Source organism: Cavia porcellus, unplaced genomic scaffold (genome assembly GCF_034190915.1).
Source record: "Cavia porcellus strain 051 isolate PalLab524CR breed Dunkin Hartley unplaced genomic scaffold, mCavPor4.1 scaffold_25, whole genome shotgun sequence".
Taxonomy (NCBI): domain Eukaryota; kingdom Metazoa; phylum Chordata; class Mammalia; order Rodentia; family Caviidae; genus Cavia; species Cavia porcellus.
The window spans coordinates 1,726,838-1,751,960 of NW_026947508.1; the positions used below are offsets into that span (position 1 = coordinate 1,726,838).

Consider the following 25,123-nt stretch of genomic DNA (forward strand, 5'->3'; position numbering starts at 1 on the left):
GGCAGCACTGGCTAGAGAGAGCACGCTAAGCAGGATGGGAGGACAGGGTCATGGTCAGCACTGGGGCTGTGTCTGCGCTGCTGCTGCAGGTTCAGCCAGGCTCGTTCTCACCTGGCACCGGGACCCCAGGACTGGGCCTCATCAACAAGACGGTGCCAAGAACTCGCTGCTGCTCTCCTGCTTCCTCACCCCTCCCCATCGCGGCCAGCACTCACCCCAGCCACGGCAGGAGTCACCCCTGCCTTCGGGAGGCTCCTATCCTCAGGAAGGCTCAGCCCTGGTCCCGCGTCCGACAAGGGCCTGCTCCTCCTCGCTGCGTGTGAGAGCACAGGAGAAGCGTGATGTACACTGCTGACCCCAGGAGCAGGTGACACGTGGCGGTGAGGCTGGGGCTGCTGCCCCTCCCCGTCCAACCTGCCGGGACATCGGAGGGGCCTGGAGTGCAGGCCCAAGTGGAAATCCTAGCCCAGGCCTCTGTGGTGCGACCGTGACAAGCTCTGGGACGTCTTCAGTAAAAACACAAGCGGGGAGGGGCAGACAGTGTCGGCAGTGCCCCGCATGTGACAGGGCTCATCCCAGTATAAATGACCACTGACCCTGGGAGGTTCCGGACGGGGCCAGGCAGGTGCCCAGAATGCCCCAGGGCTGGCTGATTGGTGGCAGGCCGTGGGATCACCCACCTCCACTTATAAGGAAACTGAGGCACAGAGAGCTGAAGCGGCCAAGTCTAGCAGTGGGGCCAGATTCACTTCCGGAAGGCCCACTCCAACTCCTCACTCTGGCTGCCCTTGGAGGAGCCTTGATTCTGTTCCACCCCCTCCAGACTGGTGGGGCGCAGGAGTGGGGCTCGAGCTATCCGTCAGGAAGCCCCAGTTCAGGCCACCTGGCAGGGCCTGGACATGGAGCTCTAGCTGCCAAACAAGAGCTTTCTTCCCCCACAGGGCGGGTTAGGGTTAGAGGTGGACACAGACCCTTGGTCTAGAGCAACAGTGGCAGCCAGCTGCCCCAGCCTGGGCTCTGCAGGGCAGCGATGCTGGAGTCACGGTCTTCTAAGGGTTTGAATGGTTCAAAATCTCCGGTTTTTCAGGAAGCAAACTCGTACCTTGGGCGCAATACTAATTTTGTCAGAAAAGTGTATTATTGTGGGTATCTAGGACTCATTTTGATCCTTTTTTTTTTTTCTGCCTTTTTGAGACAAGGTCTCTCCTATGCAGTTCGGGCTGGCCTTGAGCTCACTTTGTAAGCCAGGCTGGTCTTGAACTCTCAACCACCCTCCTACCTTAGCCTCCCGAGAGCTGGGATTACAGCCATGCACTACCATGCCCGGCTCCCATTTTGATTCTTCAGAATATTTCTATTGATGAATTTTATTATATCAAATAACAAGTACTGACAGGAAAATATCAAAAGATAAAGTATGAACTTTTAATATTAAGTGTTTATAAAAAGCAACACAATTTTCAACATGGATTGTCTTCTGGTATACAAAGTCTAAAATTAGAACTAAATTCCTATGTGAACTACAATGGAAATACCAACAGAAGTCTTCATTACAGTGCTCCAACGGCAGGCAGGCCGTACACATGACGGGTGCTCACCCACACACACGCATCACACCGGCAGCACACGCGTTGGGCTTCCCTGGCCTTTTTGCAGGACATACCTTGGTCAGGAGGCTTGGTCAGGAGGTTCTACTATATTATACAGCGTGAGGTGAACAGCAGCATAAAATATCAATAAAATAAAGCATGAAATTCTTCATATGTCGTGTTCATTGAGAATAAACATCGACATTGTCACATCAGCTGTGTACTTTTAGGTTAGAAAACCTAAAAGGTAACATCAGATATAAATTCCTACATGAACTACAGTGAAAGTACCAGCAGAACTCTACCACAAAAACAGGCTTTGCTCCAGCTGCCACACCCAAGGCCGTCTTCACAGGTGACAACTGCATGTTCCATGCACAAGAACCGCTCACACTGATAGCAACAGGTATGGTTTGTCCCACAGTCCTTTCCCGCAGGACACAGATGACATCTTTTCCTGTTTTCGTAGTAGGTCTCTGGTCTACTCGTCAGCTCGCTTGTACTCCACAACTGTTTTTATGTGTGTAGTTCTCTGGACTGAAAGGTTTTGTTTCCCCCTGCTGTAAACGGTTTCTTATGAGCTCCAGGCCCAATCCACTAAGAAAATCTCTCCATGATATTTTGCACTTGTTATTTTCACTGTAAACTAGCAAACTATTGATGCCACACACGTTTAGGATCCAGTAAAACACAACCACTGGACAACGCTTTGTGTTTCAAGCAACGCCGCAGTTGCTGTGGCCCATCGCCAGCATCTGCTGTGCCTCTGGTTTTGGGGGAGATGGTTACCGCCTTAGGCTTCTGTTTTGCTGAGGTTTCCCTGTCGGTGTTCCTGTCACAATACCAGGATACTTCAGGATGCCAGTTTGCTTGCCTTTGCCAGGTAGGAGGCCAACATTACATCTTTCTGAAATCCAAAGATTGTACTATACAACCCTCTGTTTTGAAATTGCAACATCTCATTTGGCATGTTTGCTTTGTTCCTGCTGACAGTTACATCACTGCTACTCAAATCCTACTCTGTTAGCAAATGTAACATCAGTAGGAAGCCGGTAAGCCAACTGTCACATTCCAATCAGTTTGGGAGTCTGGAGCAGTGAGTCTGTTCCCAATGTCATTTGGTTTTACTACTCTACAAAGGAGGACCCAGTGACTGAGTCCCAGGACAAATTTCTAAATTGAAAGCACCAAGTCTTCACATTTATAAGGGTATAAATATTCATGCCATACTTTAAAGAGTTTTAAAAATATACAACCTAAAACTACAGCAACCATGAAATGTTGCGAGATGCTCATCTATAGCCGTGGATTCAGAAAATCGCTTGACAATTACCTGCAAATCCCCCATGAGGGGATAGTAGGCAGATTATCTCTTTCTTGGCGGGTGGTTTTGTCATCAGACCTCAGGCAATTTTAAAGTAAACCTAATCTCCTGAGTGTCATAATTATGCTACAGACTTTAGTCTCACATCCACTGCTTTCCATAAGTCTTTTATATTGCCACAATTACCATGAGAAAGCCCTGCTAAGTACAGCAGCCCATGAGTGCTTCAGTGCAGCTAGTGAGGCGTCCTAATAAATACATTTTTAAGTGTGGCTATTGGTGCATAAAGAATGTTTCACTTGTACTTCAGCATTTGTGTATTTTACATCTTGTAGCATTTCATCTACTACAATTTCCAACACTGAATGACAGTAGTGGCATTCTGTCCAATACCTTTCACCATATTTTCAGACCTGGTTCTAACATTGGGTCATTCCATTTGGCTGCGTGACCATTTTGCAACATTCCAACTAGTCAAATACATACTCCCATTGCTGTTTTCTTCGTCATCTGAATCAGGGAGGCCTGCATTCTCTGTGTCTGATTCAGTAGACTGTTGCTCCATTTCACTGTCATGGGAACTTTGCCTCACATGGCCAATTTCAAGGTCATTATCATTGTCATCATCTGTGCATGAATGATCTGACGATTCACTTTCGACTCCTTCAAAACTTGCAAATCTCATTTTTCTTGTACCCTTGTACTGAATCAAGCTACTTCCACCAGAAAAATCAAAGGAAAGCTTTTTAAAAAAACAAACCCTAAATGCACAGAAATTGGCCAATGTGCATTTCATGGGTAAAATTCACCTGTAGCTGCTTTGGGTCTCCCCTGTGTTCATCTGCCAGGTGGGTAAATGCACAGATGGGTTTTTGCTTTCCCCAGGTGCAGCTACCATGAGTCACACTCACAGTCCATTTCTGGTAGAATACATCTATCATAGAGAAGATCGATGTGGGTGTATTTCACCCCCTGTGATGCTCAGGTAAACATACAGAGAGCTTGTTGCCTGAAGCATTATGTGGGTAAAAATCCCAGCTTGACACTCTTGCATGCATGCACACGCCTTGCAGTTCATCATACCAAATAGACAGCCATGAAGATTGCTTCTTGTATCCCTCAAACACAGCTACTGAGACGCACATACAGTCACTACTGTATTATGCTAAAGTACAAATTTACAGTCGAAAGTGTGGGATGGGTCATTGTAGCCCAGTGTTGTGTCCTACAAGTTTTAAAGCTACGTCAGCGTCTCCTGTTTCTGTCAACACTGACATCCAATTGGAGCAGTGAGTGGCTGCTGAGGAGCTGTGCTGTTCCTAAGACAGCACAGCTCCAGCAGCTACAGGGGACAGATCCACCCAGCTCTGTGTTCACCACAGATCAGGAGGGGCTCTGCTCATGGACATCGTTATGTGGCCACAGGCGCTGATGGGGACTCTGACTCTCCTAACCTGCTTCTTCCAGGGTACAGCTGCATGTGTCTAGCCCTGAGCTATTGTGATGTGCAGCTCTTGAAAGGTGAGGAGAGTCTCAAGGAGCTGCTTCTAGGTTCTCAGTGTCCCTAAGAATTGAGCAAGACACTCAGAAAGAGTACAGACAATAAGACTTATATATAAAAAAAAGAAGCAACAAAAATGTGAAGGTCCATTCCACAGGGTAGGAGCTGCCTGGGAGAACAGCTCAACAGGGGCAGCATGAGGTCTCTCAAAGTCCTTGGGGTTACAGGAGAGTCTGTGGCTGGCAATGGCCAGGAGTCACGGCCCAGCCAGGTGCCTGATCGCACCCACCCTTGGAAAGGGGAGGTTTGGACCATACATGCGAACTTTCAGAGAAAGTGTCCTGGCATCCAAAGCTCATGAGGGTGGGTGCCAAAACTTCAATGTAAATGAGAGTGGACCGAGATCCAGCCCTGTACTTCTAGGTTTATACATGCCTGGGGTTCTGGGGGAACGGTGTGACCATTACCTGTTGGCTTTCTGATATTTTGGAATAGCCACACTTGCTCTGTCTGGCTCCTTGATTCCTGTCCCATGGCTGTTATTGACTCTATCCCTCACCTCAGTTATAAACCCCAAAGCATCAAACACAGATTTGTCCCCCAAACTTTCCCAATAAATGGGGTGTGCACTGGCACAGCACACAAGAGGACCTCTTGTGGAGTGGGTTAGACAATGGACCTGACTCAGCGTTCCCTGCCAAACTATCTCCTGGGCTTGAGCTTTGGACTGTGTTAAAGGCACTGGAGCTTGGAAAGGAAGGGGCCATGACAGGGTAGTGGAATCACCAGTGAGTAGCCAGGTGAGGACACTGACACACAGCCCTTGGGGCTGGGACCCAGGGTTCCTGAGGGCTGAGTCTTTTGGCTGAGGCCCCACGGGGAGGGCAGAGTCAGGCCAATGTGGACTCCAAGCTTCCCTGGGAGGGGAGGATAGTGCTCTAGTGTGGGGATGGTCAAAGCTGGAAACTGATCACATGTGAGAGGGTGAGATAAGGCCAGTCCAAGGTTGCTAGGCAAAAGGCTGTTATGGGACACAAACCTGCAAAAATGTAGAAATAAAAGTGCCCTGGGGGGTTGAGCAATTCCTTTTCCTCTCAGTGAGAGGACGTCAGCTTTCTGTATGTGGTCTCTTATCTTTATTTGTCCATCCTCTCCCAGTCCTCTCCCCTGCCCCCTCAGCTTCGAGAGCTGCGCAGGGCAGGGCAGACTTTGCTCTAGTGTCCCCTACTCCGAGGGATAAGAGAAGGCCCCAAGGGGTGGAGTGGGGGGCAGGCCTTAACACTCCAGATGGCTGACCCTCACAGGTGGCTGACCCCAAGCCTAAATGCTTGCATCCGAAGGTTGCTGGGAGGGCTTATGAACTTGAATTTGTCACAACACTGAGCCCAAATCGAAAATCGAGGTCAACCCAAACCAACCGCTTAACAGTGCAACTTGGGAACCATCTGATAGAATTTTCGGCGCGGTTAAAAAGATAAGAAATATGAAATAAAAGTGGCCTTTATTTTAAGAATGTGGAGAGAGACTCCATGACCTCCGGGGTCTGGTATTCTCTCTGCCGACATGTGGTTTGGGGGCATACATATAGCTTAGGTTTGGGGTGGTGCCTAAGGGGCATTACTGATGCACAGGTAGCCCATTGGAACTCACTTCACCCCACAGGTAAATTGCTTAGGGGCGGGGAAGATGACCTCTAGATAGAGCCTCTTGGTTCCACCTCCCATCCTCCCACTGCTGCAGCTTCCCATCAAGGGCAAAATCCTTTCAAATTCCTCTTGTCCCAAGTGAATTTGGAGCTGCACCACTCGCACACTCCCGGACATGCACAGGCCACGCCTGCACTTTAGAACGCAGAAGGGGCACCGCAAAAATGGGCTTGCGAGGACGCCTGTTATGGCTGTGACCAGATGTCCCCCTAAAGCCTCACACAGTCGTAGCTGGGCCTTTTTCAGAGGTGGCTGAACCTGCAGTGTGTGTGAGTGCTTCATTCATGGTGCAATATTGGGATTGAGGGTGCTAGGATTAAGGCTGGGGGAGCCCAAAATCAGCCCCCTGACCGGATCGGCACTGCCCTAATCCCGTTAGCCTGGACGCAGTGTATTTGAGGACAGAAAGAGCCTTGTCCCCTCCCCTTGCTTGCTTTGCTGTCTTCTGCCGTGGTAAGCTGTTTCTCCTCTTCGAGGGCCCTCTGCCATGCCACCCTGCCTTGGAGTCTGCAATTGTGGACTGAAACGTCTACCAACTGTGAGCTAAGTGAACCTTTCCTCCCTTGTGGGTGTTGGGTATTGTCTCGGCAAGGAGAAAAGTAAGACAATGTCCCACTTGCAGGGCGATGGCCGCCGCTCAGGTGCCCGGTTCCAGGGGGTCTAAGTCCTGGCACGCAGCATCCTCTCCTACTTATCTCGGGTCCGCATCTCCCTGGCAACGACCCTCGTCCCCGCCCTCTTTCTAAACGCATAAACAGGAAGTGGGCCTGCGTAGCGGGCGCTTCCGTCGCGGCTAGAGGCGGGAGCGATTGTGAACGGCAGCGGGGAGGAGCCAATCACAGACGACGACTGAGAAAGAGCCAATCCTGAGGGGTGCTGCATCAGGGGGGCGGTCCTTGGAGGGGGCGGGACAGGCGGAGCTCAGCCAATGGCAGCGGGTCGCAGGAGGGCGGGGCCGGGCAGATAGCAGGGGGCTACTGAGCGACAGCGGCTGGGTCGGGGCTGCGGCCAGGCGCGGCGATGCTGCAGCTGCGGGACTCTGTGGATTCGGCGGGCACGAGCCCCACGGCGCTGCTGGCGGCCAGCGAGGAGGTGTCAGTGTGCGGTGGGACCGTCGGCCGGGCCGGGGCGGGGCCTGGCACGCCGCTGCGCCAGACACTGTGGCCGCTCAGCGTCCACGATCCGACGCGCCGCGCCCGAGTCAAGGAGTACTTCGTGTTCCGGGTGAGGACCGGGCCGGACTTGCCGGCGGGCCAGGGCGGGGCGTGGACGGGACTGGTCGGGGCTTGAAGCCCTCGAGAGTGACTCCCCCTCACCGGGCCACCCCCAGCCCGGCACCATCGAGCAGGCGGTGGAGGAGATCCGCGCCGTGGTGCGGCCGGTGGAGGACGGCGAGATCCAGGGAGTGTGGCTGCTGACCGAGTAAGCGGGGCCGGCTGGGGACTCCTTGGGGCCCGCCCCGCGTGGACCTTTTATCCTCGTCTGAGGGTGGGTCCGAGGTGCAGCGCAGTAGCCTGTGGTGACTGTCTCGCCTGCAGGGTGGACCACTGGAACAACGAGAAGGAGCGGCTGGTGCTGGTGACCGACCAGTCGCTGCTTATCTGTAAATACGACTTCATCAGCCTCCAGTGCCAGCAGGTGGTCAGAGTGGCACTCAGCGCAGTGGACACTATCTCCTTCGGAGAGTTCCAGTTTCCCCCGAAGTCTCTTAACAAGTAAGTGCATTCCGGAAATGCAGTACTAGTGGGTCTTATTTTTCAACCCTTTCCACTCAGCCCCAAGTGGTTTTGTGTCTTCCTCAGTGTAAGCTAAAGACCTTAGCTTCGGAGATGAGGGAAAGTGATCACTTCTTAAAATAGAAGGGAGCGGCTGCTGGCCAGGGAATGGCGCTGAGGGATTCTGGCATAAAGACAGCGATGAAGGCAGCAGGGACAAGGTTCACATGTGTTTCAGATCTGTTGAGATGGAGCCAGAGCGTTAAGGGCAAAATCTCTAGTCCAGAAAGGATCCCACTGCCTCGTTCAGTCTTTTTTGGCTTCAGAGAAAAATGTAGGACACCAGTGTAATTTGTAGATACCGCTGAAAGTCAGATACATTTGAAAATAATGATTAGCTTTTAAGAATTGATCTTTTGATTTTTGAGAGGAAAGGTTTATTTTGGCTTCCAGTTTGTAGGGATTTTGGTTGGTAGTTCATTGATTCCAAAGTGGGATTGCAAGCTAGAAGGGCATGGCAGGGGAAAATACCCTCATGGCATGGCTGCAAGAAGCAGAGCCATCAAAGGAGAAGCCAGGGGAGTACACCCTCCAGGTCACACCCGGAGACCGACCTCCGGCCAGCAGGCTTCAGCTCCCAGCATCACAGTTAGCCACGAACTCCTTGGGACCAGCCCCATTCGGGCCTTTTGGGATTGGTCCTCCTTGGGACTGGTCCACTGATGAGTGTCACACTGTTGTGATCCAGTCACTTCCTTAAAGCCCCACCAATGATCCTGTGGGGCTTGGAGGGTGTATTCTAAATAGAACCTATGTCATTCCGTTTCTTATCCCTGAAAGACACACGCAGGTCTCTTTATGCAAAATGCATTTAGCCCATCTGTAAGAATTGCCAGAGTCCTGGTAGTTTTGGCATTATAGTTCCAAATCCAAAATCTCTGAATTTTAAAACAAACTCTTTACTAAAAAAGAAAAGTTAAACATTCCTGGCATTTAAAGGCACACAGCACACATTCCCAGTTGCACAATGGAGAAATGGTGGGGAGGGAAAGAAACAGGACCAAAGCAAGACTGGACTGCATCAGGGTAGGCATCACACCCCACAGTTTGTCCAGCAATCTGTGGCAAGATGTGAACTTGGTCTGGACAGCCCCGCCAGTGTGGCATTCCCGATGCTTGTGGCCCTCACAGCTTCTCTCTTGGGCTGGTTTCCTCAGATGTTCTGCATTCGTGGCATGTCCACTGCACTTTCAGCTTCACACTCAGCTTCACACACTGCCCTCTCGGGCACACTGCCTGGCTTCCCAGATCTTCTCCTGATAGCTGAGTGGAAGTCTCTCTGACCCACAGCTCTTGTATTCTGCATGCATGTAAAATGAGCACAGTGTGGATGATGCCGTGGTCTGCTGCCAGGTGGAGCAGCAGCCGGCCCGTTTGTAGCTTAGGAGAGGTGGCAGAGGCCTCCAAGAGCCTGGATAGCTGAACAAGGAAAACTGAATCCCAGGGGATGGATTCCCCTTCCCTTAGACTGCTGCTGTGTGGATCCTGGAGTCTTGGGCTGTCTTCTCAAAGCAAAGCATTTCCGTTTTCCACCTTTGACTGTAAATGGTGGGATGTTTCAGAGTTCCCCTTATGTCCTCAAGGCATCTTTTGTATTGTCCAGGTTCAGAGTACTTGGCTTCTTGTTAGTGCTAATGTTTTTAGCCACCAAGCTCTCTATTCTATCTTTGTAGGCCCCCACTTTACTGGAGCTTCCTTTGTTGCTACACAAAAAACTTAAAATCATTCAGCTCTTCTTTTGCTCTTGACTCTCCACACAGATTCCCCCCCGCCCCCCAATGATACCTGTGCCATAGTTTCAGTGTTAGACTGCCTGGAATTTTCCTCTGCCAGATTAGTCAGCTGCTCTTAGGCTGCCTTGAAGTCTCATGAGCAAAGTGTAGACAGGTTTTTCTCTCTCTTTTTTTTTTTTTTGTCTTTTTTTCTTTTATCGGTACTAGGGATCGAACTCACGACCGCACACTTGCAAGGCAAGCGCCTATGCCACTGAGCTAAATCCCCAGCCCCTGACAGCGTAACATACACGGTTTGGAGTGCAGTTTCCAATGGAGCCTGGCGTTTTTTGTCTGCTCTTCTGTCAGCAGCCTGGTCCTCAGAACGCAGACCAGAGTCTGTCATCCAGCTCAGCCTCCCGCATTCTACGGCTGCTTCTCCAGCCTGCACCAACAGACCTTTCTAAAGTCCTCCATAGCAGCGAGCCCCCGATCCTGGTGCCAGAATCTGTCTGTGTTCCTTTCTTGTCAGTGAGACCCAATACACAGCACCCACAGTTTAAAGGGTTATTTTGGCTCACTGGCTTCACAGCTTATGGAAGTGTCAGCCCCCAGTCCACTGACTCCAAGGCAGGATGGCATGGCAGGGGGATTCAGGAAGGAACCTTCATGGTGGAGGAGGCCAAGCAGAGGCTTTTTTTTTCTTTTTTTTTTTTTTGAGACAGTGTCTCACTGTGTAGCCCAGGCTGGTTTCAGACTTGCAGCAATCCTCCTTCCACAGCCTCCCGGGTGTTGGGTTTATAGACATGGCACACGGCATTTGATCATTTTGATTTTAAAGAATGTTTTGAAACATAGGAATGCTGGACAAGAGTAACAGTCAGACTGCACATTTCAGACATCTCTATGTTTGCTTGCTGTCACTGTGAGGCCAGCAGAGGAGAGGAGAAACTTCTTTGGGCTTACAGTTTCCAAGGCTTAAGCCCTTGGTTGCTTGGGGTGTTGCTTCATGTCTGTAGTAAGGCAGGATGTCATGGCGTGGTGTATGCAGAGCAAAGAGGGCAGGCTCAGGTCCCCTGAACTCATGAAGGGCGTACTCCCAGTGATGTGATTTCTTTCCTCTGGGCCCTGCCAGCTTCTGCCTCCAGGTGCCAGCAGCCAGGACCAAGCCTTTAGCATAAGATTCAGGACCTTGCAAGCAGGCAGTCGTGAGTTCGATCCCTGGTACCCATGAAAACAAAAAAGACAAAAAAAAAAAATTTTTTTTTGACCAGCATTTAATAGGATGATTAGTAAGACAAATGCGTGAATCATCTGATTAGATGATCAACAGTGTATTCATGTTCATTTTACTAGGGATGTAAAGATGAAGTTTAGTGTAATCAAGACAATGTATCTGTCACATTTAAAAGTACTGAAAAGTTGTGATCCCAGCCGGGCGTTTGGCTCAGTGGCACAAGCACCTGGCAAGTGCAAGGTTGTAAGTTTGATCCCTAATACCAAAAAAAGAAAAAAAAAAAAAAAAAGTGATCTCAGCACTCAAAAGGCTGAAGCAGGAGGACTAGGAGTTTGAGCTCAGCCTCAGCCGGGTAGCAAGCTCCAGGCCAGCCCAAACTACAGTGTGAGGCCTCGTCTCTGATGGATGGACAGGTGGTATTCCAGGCTATTGTCAGTGAGGACCGTCGTCACCACTGACGCTGAGGGGCCTGGCCCAGGGAACGCATCCTGGTCTTGGCCGTGGGACAGCACGGCCTCACCCCTATGTCCGCTGTACTCACGGGCTCCTTTTTCTTCACCAGGCGAGAAGGCTGTGGGATTCGCATTCAGTGGGACAAGCAGAGTCGCCCTTCCTTCATCAACAGGTGGAACCCCTGGTCCACAAACTTGCCCTATGCAACCTTCATTGAGCACCCGATGGCTGGCGTGGACGAGAAGACCGCATCTCTGTGCCACGTAAGTGGTCCCTGGGCAGCCCAGTGCTGTAGCCAGTGGAGCCGAAGAGTCCAGGTCTGCACTGCCCAGTGTGGCAGCAACCTGGGGCTGATGAGCTCTGATGTAGATCACGCTGGCAAGCAGCTACTGGTCAGTGGAGCTCTGTGACCCTCTGGGGGCAGAGCCCAGGTGGGCTGCAAGGGACAGCATTGACCCCGGCCAGGCTGAGGTGCTCAGTCTGTATTTGCCTGGCTTTGGGGCCAGGTCAGAGCAGGACCCGGGGCATGGCAGGACGGGGTGGTGACTGCCAGCCTGCAGCCTCTGGTGGAGAGTGCACAGATGAACATGACGGACCCACTTGCTCCTGCTTGGTGTACTGGCTGACCTTGCCCCGGGGGAGCTCAGTGGGCAGATACTGGCCCACCTGCCCGGAGAGCCCCTAAGACCTGTGCCCAGGACTGCCGCCATGTGGCAGAGGTGTCGGCCATAGGAGGCGGCCTGGGCCCAGCAGCAGCATGGTCCCATGGCATGTAGCCACCACTTAGCTACGACAGACTCCCCCGCCCCTGTGCTGTCCTGGAGACTGAGCACCACACAGCAGCCAGAGCCCACTCACCACCAAGTGCCAGCATGGCAGTGAAACCTGAATATGGAGGTTTTAGTTTAGAAAAAACAACTCTGCCATGTAGACACATTTGTCGTAGACACAGTAGCACCCAGGATACAGGAGCCCAGTAGTTCCTGTCACCTCCTGGTGTCACATTTAGCATGACGTCACGCAGCACACTCTTTGCGTGCCTGCTGACGTGAGGGCACCTCTGCCTCCACCCGAGCGCCTAGCACGTGGTCACGGCGGGGCATGCAGGCACCGGAGGGCAGCAGAAGTGTGCGCCTGCTCTCCGTGTGCACCGCCCTCTTCGGCCATGTAGCCACGGTTCTTACATAAACATCAGAGTCGGTTCCCCCGTCACACCGGAGCAGCCTCCCCACGGATGACAGGTGGCGTGGACCCAGCCATCTGGGAGTGTGCAAGTGCACTCTGGCTTGTACACAAGGACAGGCTGGCTCAGTGAGGTGTCTCTCAGGCCTGTCTTTGTCATGAGGTGATCTGTGACCGTGCGTGCACTTGGGGGATCCAAGTGTTGCAGGGTGCTGGTTTTCCTCATAGGGGGTCACATTGTGCTGCCCAAAGACTAAAGCTCCATGTTCTCTCCCCCAGCTGGAAAGCTTCAAGGCTCTGCTGATCCAGGCCGTCAAGAAGGCCCAGAAGGAAAACCCTCTGCCGGGGCAGGCGAGCAACGTGCTGGTCCTGGAGCGCCCGCTGCTCATCGAGACCTACGTGGGGCTCATGTCCTTCATCAACAACGAGGCCAAGCTGGGCTACTCCATGACCCGAGGCAAAATAGGCTTCTAGGTGGCCAGGCCCAGGACGTGGGTGCAGGGCTGGGAGCTGGGCGCAGCCGAGCGAATACATGCGTTAGTAGGATCTGGACCCGAGACGTTGGTGGCCACCAAGGCTGGGAGACCTAGCCGGCCAGGGCTGTCGGTTCCCCCTGTCCTCCACCTCCCATGCAGCCGTGTGGCTCCCGGTCCCTGCCCACCTTTTGACCGTGTCTGTCTCTGCCGTGTGGACAGCTGGATTCGGGCAGGAACCTGGGGTCTCATGCACACGTGCTCCTGTTTACACATGGTGTCAAACTTTGTATTTTGAATCTCAACCCTTTTTTTTTTTTTTAGCTAAAGCCAACAGCCGCCAGCAGACTGTCTGGAGCCCGATGCAGTCTGTGCCTTGTCAACCCCTGGTGACCACGCCCTTTTGTAAAAATGTTTGACCTCCAGTCATACCTTTTCTAGTCCATCCAAGTGTATGGTGTTCCGGCGTCATTCCTGGCCCAGGAGGATTCGCATCTGTCACCTCAGGGTTCCAGGATGGCACCCTGCTGGTTCTTTGCACACGATTTTGATAGCTGTCCGTACCCTAAGTTTGTATCATTCTGTTCCTGTTTAGGAGGGAATTTGGTAGCATGCTTTGTAAAGAATGCACTTTAAAAAGCCCCATAAACCCTCAGAGCGGCAGGTGCTGGCCATGGTCCCCACCCCGGGTAGACCCAGCCTCAGTGCCCACCCGAGCCCGTGTGCCTGCTCTCCCGAGCTGCTCGCCTGTGTATGTCCCGCAGTACTTGTCTTAAACTTCAATGCTGGCTTGTCCGTGTCTCTCCAGTTACAGTTGTCATAGCTTTAAGCTGCCTGGCGTGAATGTGACCAGGACGCCATGGCCTGTCCAATCGGAAGGCTGCCCCTCAAGTGCCCCGGTCTTCAGCCTGTGCTATGTCTTGTAGTAAAGACATTTAGAGCCAAAAGAATGTTCCTTTTCTGATGTGATTATAAGATGTACGGTGACCAAGGAAGCAGCTGTCTCGAGCCACCAACTCTGCAGCCGGTGACGACACAGCACGCAGGCAGGACGTGGTCCTGGCTCACCCCTGCTGCTCCAGCCTGCTGAGCACAGTCAGTGGGGCTCCACAGAACTCCTGGGGCTGGGGTGGCACTTTTCACTTCCTTGGAGGCCTGTCCAAGGGTCCTAGGGCTCCCAGTCGCCAAAGCAGACCCTGTACTGTGAAGCCAACGTCCCACGGAAAGCTGCTGTCCTTCCTGAGTGTCCAGTGACAGGGTAACCCCATCAGGGAGGCTGCCTCTGTCACTTCAGGTCCAACGCTGGCCAGTAAGCTCGGACAGACCTGCAAAACCACGCTAAGACGGAAGCCTTTCAAGAAAACTAGCATCGGCATTTTACGAATTAGCAAAACTTTATTATGAGTAATGAAAATCACAGCTTTCTTCCATACATATTTACAAAACTGCCTTGCAATAAAAAATAGACATTACTGGTCTGCCCGGGGAGGGCCGACGCCTTGCCCCCTGTGGCGGACGTGCGGTGTTGCCCCTCAGTCCCTCCCTGCCCAGCCCCTACGTCTGGCTGGCCCGCTGTCCTAAGGCTTCCCGGACACCCTCGCTGGTCTCCAGGAAGCAGAGGCAGAAGTGGTCCTTGCCAAGGAGGGCCAGGGAGTCGCCGCTGGAATGCCAGCAAAGAGAAAGCACCGGGAAGTCGCCTGGAGAGGTGGCCGGAGGGTTAGAGCAGAGGGCCGAGGTTCCCTGGGAGGGCAGCCCCCATGACCCGATCCAGAGGGCCTGCGGACCCGGAGAATGGCCATGCTGGGAAGCTGGGGGCCTTGGGGCTCCCAGTCGTTGGGGTCTCAGAGCTCCATGCCTACTGTGCTTACCTTCCCCAGGCACCTGCACTGACATGCAGCCTGCCGGTGACCACAGGTACACCTTGCTGGCCCCAGTGCAGATGGCTAGCCTTGGCTGCTGCGGGTCCCACTGGAAGGAACGCACTGGGGACAGCTGCTCGAGGACCACGAAGAGGCTCAGCTTCTGAATGTCCCAGACCCAGACGGCGTTGGGGACATTGTCTAGGGGGGAGTGAGGGAAGAGGGCACGGTCACCGCTGCTCCACTGGCCCTGGTCAGCCCAACCTGAGAGCCATCCTGGGTGCACACAGCAGGTAGGCCTTGCGCTTCCCCCGCTATGGAAAGGGTTAGACAAAAAGGCCCCGTGTCGGGGTGCTCTGTGCCCAGGCCTGCTCCCTCCCGAGGAAGAGGAAGAGGTGGGGCAGAAAGGAGGCAGTGAGCTCCACGGAAGTCCCGGCGACGGGGAGGAGCGCTGGAGGACCTCCCGGGGCCATCCACACCCGGCTGTGCCCCGGGCCCATGGACCCAGGGAGTGGGCAGCACAGTCCCAGCAGCTGGGGCACTCACCATTCCTCGTTGCCAGGAAGTAGCTGTCAGGACTGAAGGCCAGCATCCCGATGCCCATCCTGGGATTGGCCCTGTCAGTGGCTGGCTTCAGGGTCTGCAGGGAGATGGGCACGGAGGCGACCTCATCTAGGACAGCAGAGGAGGACACCTGGGCTCAGCCCCTTCCATGGGAGCAGCACTGTATTGCCGGGCTGCCCTGGGGCCCTGGAGACCAGGCCAGCAGGGAGGGCACAGGCGTGTGAGGCCTGCACCCAGCTTCGGTGGCCCCCAACCCCTTCTGCGTTGGTTCCCTCCAGCATTCTGGTTTCGGGTTCTTGGGTGCAGCAGCGGGCAGTGAGACAGTGACAAGCGGGTGACTCCACGGGACCAGTGCCCACAGTGCCCGGGCGCTGTCTCCACATATCCCCGCTCTGAGGGCCCTGGAGTCCTGTGGGCAGTAACTCCCCCACTGCACTGTACCCGAGGGGACAGGGCAACAGGCACGGGCCAGTTGCCCCTCACGTGGAGACTCCACTGCCCCCACTCCTCACCTCCGACTTCCCGGTCCCTGTGGGTCACTCGGGGACAGTCCTTCACTGGGAAATACTCCCCAGAGGCCAGCACTAATGTCCCATGGATGGGGAGCCTGGGCCAAGCACCACAGGGCTGCCAGGCTGGGCCACAGGACCCAAAAGTTCACTTGGACAGCACAGCCCAGGGACCAGGGGAGGAAAACAAGATGGGAAGAGGCGGCCTCGGCCGTGGCTTACATTTGCTCTCCGGAGAGGTGGCAGTGAGGGGGCAGGTGCCGGCTCGGAACGGCGGGAAGGACAGGGGGCCCAGCCCCAGCGGTGGGCTCTTCTCCACCTCCTTGTACACAACCTGGAAGACACCCGCCCGCTCATGACCCACGCTGGGATGGCTTGAGAGGGGAGAGCCACGCTGGGGACAGCGGGCAAGGGCAGCCCCCACGTCCCTGCAAACTGCCTCATGCTTCAGCTGTGCCTGGGGACTGGGAATGCAGTGCCACGTGAGTGCCCGGCCACGGGGAAGCTGTGGACAGCACTGATGTGGGGAGGTCACTGGGGCGCCACTGGAGGGGGCAGCAGATCCAGCCCACCTCCCCCTGCATCCCAGCAGCCACCTTGTCCTACACAGGCCGGAGCCTGGGACAAGACCTGCCAGCTGAGCCCAGTGAGTCTCCCCTGCCTCACTGTGTGTCAGGCATCGTCACAGCCTCAGCCACCAGCGTCCAGGGACTTCTCCCACAGCTGCCCGCTCACACTGTGGGAGGGTGTGAGGCTGCAGGCTGCAGGGGGAGCCTGGAAGTGGGGCCAGTGCCCTTCCACTGTTCTCCGCCCTGACACCTGCCCCTCCTTGTCTTCACAAGGGTCACCTCTGCAGGTCCCCGTGTGAGCAGCTCCGTCTCGCTGACCTTGGGGGCTCAGCTCTGCCACACAGGCTGCCACGTCTGCCCCATGCCTCTCGAGAGCTGGGAGACCCTGGCTCCCCACCTGTCCCGCCCTGGGCTGCTGAAGCCCAGCACAGCTGCTCAGTGTTAAGGGCTGGACTTGGTTTTGTCTCCTCATACCGGAATCCACAGTGGGACAGACAGACGGAGGGCGGGACGCCAGGCTGGGCTGGCGGGGGGACACAGCCAGAGCTAGTGAGTGGGATGGTAAGAAAGACAAGTGGGCAGAGGAGCACAGGCCTGAGACCCCGCACTCGGGAGCGGGGGCAGGAAGATCGCTGGGCTGCACAGTGAGTTACTAGTGACTGAGCTATGTCATTAGACCCGCCTCCAAAAACCAAAACCAGACAGACAAGACCCCAGGGGGGTGTCCTGAGGTCCCATCAGCAGTGTGCAGTGACAGGCACTGGGAGGGTGACACCGCAGACTCCGCAGCAGCCGAGGGGCAGTGTGGCAGTGGCTCCTGTGCACCCCGAGATGGAGCGCGCTCGGGACTCACTGTCTTGGGGTTGCTGATGGCTGCGGGGTGCCCGAACTCTGTGGTCATCTTCCAGGTCACGTGGTTCAGGAGCCGCACCTGAGGAGAGGACCACGGAGGTTTCTGCCTGTTCAGGTGGCTCAGGTGGGGTCCCTTGCCCCGGTTTGTCACCCACCTTTCCGTCATAGCTCCCAACGGCCAGGAACTGGCTGCTGGGGCTCCAGGCCACAGACTTGATGCCCAGGGACCACTCATATGCAGAGTACGCCGCGAGCAGGCGGCCGTCCAGGGAGTACAGCAGCATCTTGTACTGTGGATGAGACAGAAACACAGCGTGGTCACCTGGCACGGCACGTGGCACAGATGCGGCATACAGTGGGGCCGGCTGCCCGCAGGCAGCGACACCACAGAAGTGCTGGGCCTCAGCCTCGGCCTTAGGAGCCGAGATCTCATGCTAGAGCAGAGGGCGGCGCTTCCCTGGGGCGAGGACCTGGGCTCCTCCCCGCCACCTCTCTGGCAGTGACACATGGACCCCGGCGAGTGCAGGGGTGGCTTATACCTCCAAGCAGGTGTCCCACACTGCCAGCACGCAGCCATTGGGGGCCCACTCCATCCCCGCCAGGTCCTGGGTGTCAGTGTCGAAGTGCTTGGGGGCGGGAAGAGGAGAGAGACACAGGTCATGGTTTGTTTTCTAACTACTGCAGCACTTAATCTTCTTATGCAAAAATGGACAAAATGCCCACACCCTCTCCCCTGGAGTGTGCCCAGCCCCTGCACACAGCGCCTGGCCCACCAGCTGCAGCTGGAGGGCCTGAAGACCCTGGACCAGCTGTGGGGGAAGCTTTTAGAGCATTCCATGATGTCACACAGGCGCTTCGGCTCACCAGCTCTACGCTCCCCAGCACTGGCTGAGACTGACAGGTGCCAGGAGGCTCCACACACATGGAGTCCCTATCACCCGGCCTCGTGTTCCTCAGGTACCCAGGCCCATCTGCAGCCTCAGGCCCCACCGCTCCCCATGCACTTTAACCCCAAGCCCGGGCGCCCTACCCGCAGGAGCTGCCAGTCACTGCACACGAAAATGCTCACGTAGTCCTTGCAGTCCCGCCGCTCGGCCAAGGCCAGGTAGCGGCCATCCCTCGTGAAGGTTATTCCTGGACAGAGGCACAGTGGAAATCAGGAGGGGGCTGGGGGAGAGGACATGGGGACAATGGGAAGCCAGGCGTGACCATGCACACCTGTGGTTCTGGCTCATCGGAGAAGCTGAGGCAGGAGGATCCCGAGTGTGAGATCAGCCTGTCTCAGAGGCAAAGGGATGGGGGTAGCCTGGGGAAAGAGCCCCTCAGTTCAGTCCCTGGTCTGCAAAATAAAAGGCAAACAACATAAACAGGGCTCCTTTCCTCCAAGGGAGGAGTCATTCTGTTTGGAGAGGAGCTGTGAGGACCTGTGGACTGTCCCGCACAGCAGGTGACAACAGCAGACACACAGACTGCTGACTTCCAAAAACCTGCAAATCTAACCCGAGGACACAATCTCCACTGTGTCACAAGCTGTAACACAAAAATGCAGGGCACTTTTAGAAAACAGATGGCAGGATATCCTCAAAAGTGAGTTCGTTACATTTCTTTTTTCACTGCTGAACACTGGTTGGAAACATGAAACTGTACTTTACAGTGTGGTGCTGGCTTCAAAAACCCCAGGTGAGCTGGGCGTGGTGGCTCAGCCTGTAATCCCAGCACTCAGGAGGCTGAGGAAGGAGGACTAGTGCAAGTTCAAGACCAGGCTGCACTACAAAGTGAGCTTAAGGCCAGCCTGAACTGCAAAGTGAGACCCTGTCTCAAAAAGACACACACACACACACACACACACACACACACACACACACACACGCAAACAACCGAGGCTACATTCTGCACTTAAGAGCGGAGAGCTGTGTGTCCTGTTCCTACTGGGGAAGCGTGTCCCCTCGGGAGTCACTGGCACTCAAAGTGTGAAACAGAGAAGAGGCACTGGCCAGGCACCCTGGCCACGCTGGTCATCACAGAGGCCACAGGAGCATCCTCAGCCCCACCATCAGCCAGCATCACCATCGGGGTGCCAGCATCAGCCCACCCCAGCCAGCCTGTCCCCAGCACACTCTGCCCACGGCCCACTTCCTTCCGGGAGGCTCGGGGTCCTCAGGTGAAGAAAGGACCCCCATCACCCATCTTTCCTCTGGGCACCCAGATATACCAGGGTTGGGTCAGTCTAGGAACACTGCCACCGGACACAGCAGGGGGTGACCACGGTCCCACAGGACAGGGCTCTGCAGACACTGTTCTTATGACACCTTCCACAGCATCCTCATGTGACAGTGATGACCATGAGGCCTGTTCTCTCTGGGCCGGAAATGGGCTGGAAACGGTGGTACAGCCGCACACAGAGCTCTGCTGGACTCACCCTGCTGGCAGGCTTTGGGGTACTTGATGTAGGACACAGACTTGGTGCACAGGGACCAGACGGTGATCCGCAGCTGTAAGAAAGAGGGACAGGAAAGGGGTCAGCACGTGCTCAGCGCCTTAGGAGACCAGCGGTCAGCAGGACACTGCCGGCATGCCCAGGAGGTCTCCAGCCCGTGAGGGTGTCACAGACCCGTTTTCCTGCCCGGAGTCTCTTCCAGGTCTTTAGTTTGTAATGATATTACTTGACTGACCCAAGATCAAATATGAGCTCGTTTTAGTTTCAAAGTTAGCATGGCTTTGCAGAGCGTCAGAGTTAATCAGCCAGAAAACATCTTCAGCCTGGCAAGGTGGCGCATGCCTGGAACCCAGCACTCAGGAAGCTGAGGCAGGAGGATCACTATGAGTTCAATGACAGCCTGAACTATACAAGGAGACCCTATTTTAAAAGCACACATACAAAAAAAAAAAAAAAAAAAGAAAGAAAGAAAGAAAGAAGAAAGGAAGAAAGGAAACATCTGGAGGAAACCACACAGCTGTCTGCTCCCTGACCCTGGGGCTTTACACTGTGACACCAAGGGCCCCACGCTTGCCTCTGGGTGAAGCAGTGAGCAGTCTAGGCTGGTGTCTCGGGGCCATGCCAGTCCCCGAGGCCGAGAGAAGAGCAGAACCCAGGTCCTGAAGAGGCAGAGGCCTCTTTCAGTGGACGGTCCGTCCGGGTAAACACCCTCCCGCCCTTCTACACGGCTGCCTGGCAGCTCCCAGGTTAGAGTGAAGCAGATCTGGGGGTGGGCGTGCAGGACCCAACACACACCTGCCAGCCGGGCGCTCAGGTCCCTGTGCAGGCGTGGGGCGCCAACCCTGAAGCCTGCTCATCACCAGGGAATGGGGAGCAGCTGCCAGGACTTGTCCTCCAGAGCCCATGCTGTGCTGAGCCAGGGCTGACATCCAGCGGAGGACAGCACGCGGTGTCCTGCCGGCAGACCTGGGGTCCAAACTCTAGCAGGGACCCAGCTGCCCTTGCAGTGGCTCAGGTGCCCCAAGCATAGGGTGTGGGCACGAGGTAGGCGCATGACACGGCTGCCCCACAGGGCAGGTGGGACCTTGGTCGCCCACCTGGAGCATAGCTCCGTTCCAGGGTGTGGTGCCTTGACTGCCTCTCACAGCTCTAGAGGCTTCTCAGAAACACAGGGTGGAAGCCAGGCACTTGGGAGACTGGGGAAGAGGGCTGTTGTGTGTTTGAGGACAGCCTGAGCTAACCAGCGAGTTAAAAGCAGGCTAACCTGCACAGTGAGACCCTCATAAAAATAAAATAAAAAGGAAAAATCTGACAGACTTCCAGGGTGACAGAGAGGGTCGGTCCCACCGCACACTGAAATACCAGACAAAAATCTCAATAGCTCAGCAGTGCTGTACTGACACTGAACCAGAGCAACAGGCAACATCACGGACAAGCGGAGATGATCCTGTGACAGGCAGGCACAGCGCAGCTGCAGCTGGGGAAAACCGGCTTCCAGATGCGCTCACTTCCTGTGGCCCTGGGACTGAACTCAGGGCCTCCACGGACAGCCACATCCCTGGGCTTCAACTTGTAATGCTCCTGCCTCAGCCTCCCAGAGTGCTGGGTTTCCAGCCCGAGCCACCCTGCCCAGCCACAAGCTCTCCTGGGCCTAGGGTGCTCTGATGCGTGGCAGAACCCCAGCCCAGCCTGCTCTCCCGCTCCCCAGCTGTTCCGGGAGCTGAGCACGGGAGCACGTGTGGCCGGGACTAGGGCTCAGGGATCACACTTACGTGGAATTCGGTTGTGTTCAGGATGTGGCGCCCATCAGGGCTCCAGCACGAGGCCACCAGCCCTGCCGAGCCCTCGTCGATCTTGCAGTGCCACTCTGGCTGCTCCAGGGACCAGACCTCAAGTCACAAGAGAGAGAAGCACACCCTTGCACACGGGCCGCCCTCCGAGGGGCTGCGGGCGCTAAAATACAAACAGTGCCCCTGACTGCACTGGGGCAGAAGGCAACAGTGCGGACGCTCTCCCCACAGCCAGACCTCCGGAGCCCCTCTGGGGTGTCCTCCCCTCGGCCCATGGCACACACTCACCTGCACCAGGCCCCGTTTGTACATGGCGCACAGGATGAAGAGGGAGTCTGCCGACCACTCCATGTGCTGGACCTGGTCCAGGCAGGTGTACAGCTGCAGGATCTGCAGGGTGCGCACATCCCGCACGACCACGCGGTACTGGACACAGGAGGCCTGCAGGATCATGGGAAAGCAAGCCAGCGATTCATCCCCTCCACGGGAAGGCCTGCCCAGTACCTCTGCTTCCTCTGCAGGGCACACTGCACGCCCACAGGGAGTTGCGCAGCTCAGCCGCCATCCCCAGACAAAGGAGTTGGTGCTGGCACAATAAACCACAGGAGCCGGGCTTACAGCCTTAAACCCTGCCTCCTCGGGCAGTACCGTCACATGTACGGAACTGTCACACTCCATAAATTTTTTTCTTTTTGTCTTTCTGAGACGAGGTCCCGCTGCGTAGTTCAAGCTGGCCTCGAGCTCACTTTATAGCGCAGACTGGACTCGAACTCACAACGATCCTCCTGCGGGTGTGCACCACCACACCTGGCTTACGCTCCATAAATTTGTACAGAATGATTTTCATGTAACTGAACTGCTATATTCTAGAATAAAGTATGAGTACTTTAGCAGTCTACTGAAAATATTTCTATTCTTTTTAAAACAGTACATTAAAAACTAAGCTTAAGTAGATAACAGCATTGGAAAAAGCTCTTCTGTGACTAATACTAGATCCTCTCCTTATTTGATCACTTTTAAACCATTTCCTCAAGTTTAAAAAGAGTTACAACTTAAGGGCTTAAACCAGGCATGGTGGTGCGTGCCTGTAATTCCAGCACGTGGGAGGCTGAGGCAAAGTGAGCTCAAGACCAGCCTGAAGTCCACAGCAAGACCCTCTCCACAAAACAGAATACCCAAAAATAAACAAAAAAACCTCCCACCACCTCAACAAATAGAAAACAGAGGGTCGACAGGGGCTCTGTACATTGTGCAACTGTAAAGATGTCTCATAAATGCTCATCTGTCTGCCTCAACTTATAACTAAAGAGGAAATTGATCAAATTTTGAATGTATTTTCTTAGATACGATTTCTTCATGTCCATATCTAAGCAAATTTTTCTACACCTGAATGTCCACCTGTAGGTTAGATGTTACACCACAGCCTAAATATCTAGAACTGACTTTTTTTTAATCGGTACTGGGGATCGAACAAACGACCACAGGCTTGCAAGGCAGGCGCTTATGCCGCTGAGCTAAATCCCCAGCCCCAAGAACTGACTTTTAAGTGCTGATTATTTTTGTACTTGCCAAGGTCAAACTAAAGTTTTGATTTCCATCCAGAAGGAAAGCCACATTCATTTTCCAGGGGAAAAGAGGGAGGGAGATCACAGACAGAAACGAGTTTGTATCACAGTATTTTTTTTACACTGTAGCTTTGACAACTGTGATCAGGTCAAGGAATCCTTACAAAACGGGATATTTTTGCCAACATTTGGAGGAAGGCTATGAAATCTACGGGAAGACACAAACTGGAAACGGACCTGCGTCATTCAGTGTTTGGGACAGGGCTTTTGAGAACATGATTAATCCATTATTTCATGAACAGACTAATACCACGTGTTTCACAATATTTTGATAGCATCGAAGTCAGGCAAGTAAATATACACCCCGCCCCAGCGCTCGGGTTGACCCCAAGGCCCTGGCACACAGGCTCACATCCCCTGCTACTTACCTTTCTCTGAAACCTCCAGCCGTGGTAAAAACAAAAACAAAACTCTTAATTTATAGAGGCTAACCTTGGGGGGAGGGAGACAAAAATGTTGGCATATTCATGAAATGAATGACATTTTCTGCCATTTTGTAGCTGACTGATACCGCCTGTGGTTTAAAATAATACCTCAGAAAGAAGCTAAACATCGCTGGACACAGCCTGGTGGCCTAAGTGCCTACCTGGCAAGCACAAGGTCCTGAGTTTGATTCCCAGAACCAAAAAAAAAAGTAAATATGGAACTCGGGTCACCTTGTCAAGGGTCTAGAGCAGCGGCAGTGAACCTATGGCCGCGTGCGGTGGCACGGAAGGCTGTATGCTATTGTTGAAAGCTCTAAAAGGTTCACCTGGTCCAGACATGATTCACCATGCACTGGTCATTAACAAGAACGATAATAAAGTCAAACTGAAAAAAGTCATTAAGTATCGGCCCAGTTAACAGAGGATGGAGAGAAGGACATCAGGTCACACACCTGTAACCCCAGTTATTGGGAGGCTGAGGCAGGAGGGCCCTAGACTCGTCTTCCCCAGGGGAACTCGCAAGGCTGTGTCTCAAAAGGAGCTGGGCACGCAGCTCGGTAGAATGCGTGACTAGACAGGGGCCCGGGTTCGACCCAGGGGAAAGGGTATAAATAAAATGAAGAGGCTCGCTCTTTACAAGGCCCGCTCTTCCCTTTAGGGCTTCCCGCGTCAGAGACCGCGCCCCGAGCCCGGCCCTGGGCGGACCACACTGGTGCGTCTTCAAAGCTCGAGCTCTGGGTCTGATTTAAACTCTGCTCCTTCCGCGGAAGGGGCGGCTCTAACCCCAGCGCGGAGCGCGGCTCTTCATCGCCCCAGGATCCAGCACCGGTTACCGAAACCACTTAATCGCTCTGCTGGAGCCGGAAGGAAAGGCAGAGAAGACAACGAGGCAGCCGCACTGCTGCAACAGAAGGATTTGCCTTTCGTGACAAAATAACAAGGGCTCACGGCGCCAGCGCCCTCAAACCCCGGAGAGCGCGACCCCTGACAGCAGAACAGCGCCGCAGGGAGGCTGGAGGCGGCCAGGCCACGCCCCGGCCACGCCCCCCAGCGGCCCACAGGCCTGCGCTCCCAGTCAAGGGTCCGCCTGGCCCTTCCGCCGTCGCGCGCTCGTTCCGCAGCTTCCACCGCGGGCGCAGGTCGCGCCCCATAGCTCACCAGGTACTTGCCGTCCGGGGAGAATTTGCAGAGCAGACCGGAGAGCTTGAACACCTCTGAAAAGTTCATGGCCGCGCAGGCCGCGGACCCCGAGCTGCGTCAAAAGCCCAGTGGGACTCGAGTGCCTCCCGCAACCGCCTGTCCGCGGCCGGAAGTGAGGCACCGGAAGTAAGCCTAAGCCAATGAGCGCTGCGGGTGACCGCGCGGCATTGTGGGGCTGGAAGTCCTGGAAGACGATGCCGCCAAAATCCGAGTCAGCGCTGAGGGGTGGAAAGGAGACCCTCCCCGCTGAGTGCACAGCTAATTTTGAGCTTTATATAAACAACGCATCTTTTTTTTTTCTTTTGAGGCAAGGTTTCGCTATGTAGTTCAGGCTGGCCTTG

General features: G+C 54.6%; 2 protein-coding genes across 4 annotated transcripts; one reads left to right on the forward strand and one right to left on the reverse strand.

Moving 5' to 3' along the window:
* Nucleotides 1–7,072: 7,072 nt before the first annotated feature.
* On the forward strand, nucleotides 7,073–13,902 carry Tprg1l (tumor protein p63 regulated 1 like). Of its 2 annotated transcripts, XM_063235353.1 has the most exons (6): nucleotides 7,073–7,344; nucleotides 7,451–7,542; nucleotides 7,659–7,835; nucleotides 11,407–11,560; nucleotides 12,759–12,936; nucleotides 13,277–13,902. In XM_063235353.1, exons 1-6 carry the CDS (start codon nucleotides 7,141–7,143, stop codon nucleotides 13,369–13,371), a joined length of 900 nt encoding a protein of 299 aa, XP_063091423.1. In that variant the 5' UTR covers nucleotides 7,073–7,140; the 3' UTR covers nucleotides 13,372–13,902. The 2 variants fall into 2 exon arrangements, with proteins under 2 accessions (XP_063091423.1, XP_003471519.1); XM_003471471.5 differs by having other exon boundaries at nucleotides 7,075–7,344; nucleotides 12,759–13,902.
* Nucleotides 13,903–14,327: 425 nt separating this feature from the next.
* On the reverse strand, nucleotides 14,328–24,893 carry Wrap73 (WD repeat containing, antisense to TP73). 2 transcript variants are annotated; one of them, XM_003471248.5, is made up of 12 exons: nucleotides 24,741–24,893; nucleotides 21,821–21,973; nucleotides 21,515–21,631; nucleotides 19,725–19,797; nucleotides 18,336–18,439; nucleotides 17,845–17,931; nucleotides 17,461–17,595; nucleotides 17,307–17,384; nucleotides 16,107–16,218; nucleotides 15,358–15,483; nucleotides 14,821–15,012; nucleotides 14,328–14,649 (listed from the first exon to the last, which is right to left on the reverse strand). In XM_003471248.5, exons 1-12 carry the CDS (start codon nucleotides 24,807–24,809, stop codon nucleotides 14,507–14,509), a joined length of 1,389 nt encoding a protein of 462 aa, XP_003471296.2. In that variant the 5' UTR covers nucleotides 24,810–24,893; the 3' UTR covers nucleotides 14,328–14,506. The 2 variants fall into 2 exon arrangements, with proteins under 2 accessions (XP_003471296.2, XP_013009499.2); XM_013154045.3 differs by lacking the exon at nucleotides 24,741–24,893 and adding an exon at nucleotides 23,526–24,010.
* Nucleotides 24,894–25,123: the final 230 nt, after the last annotated feature.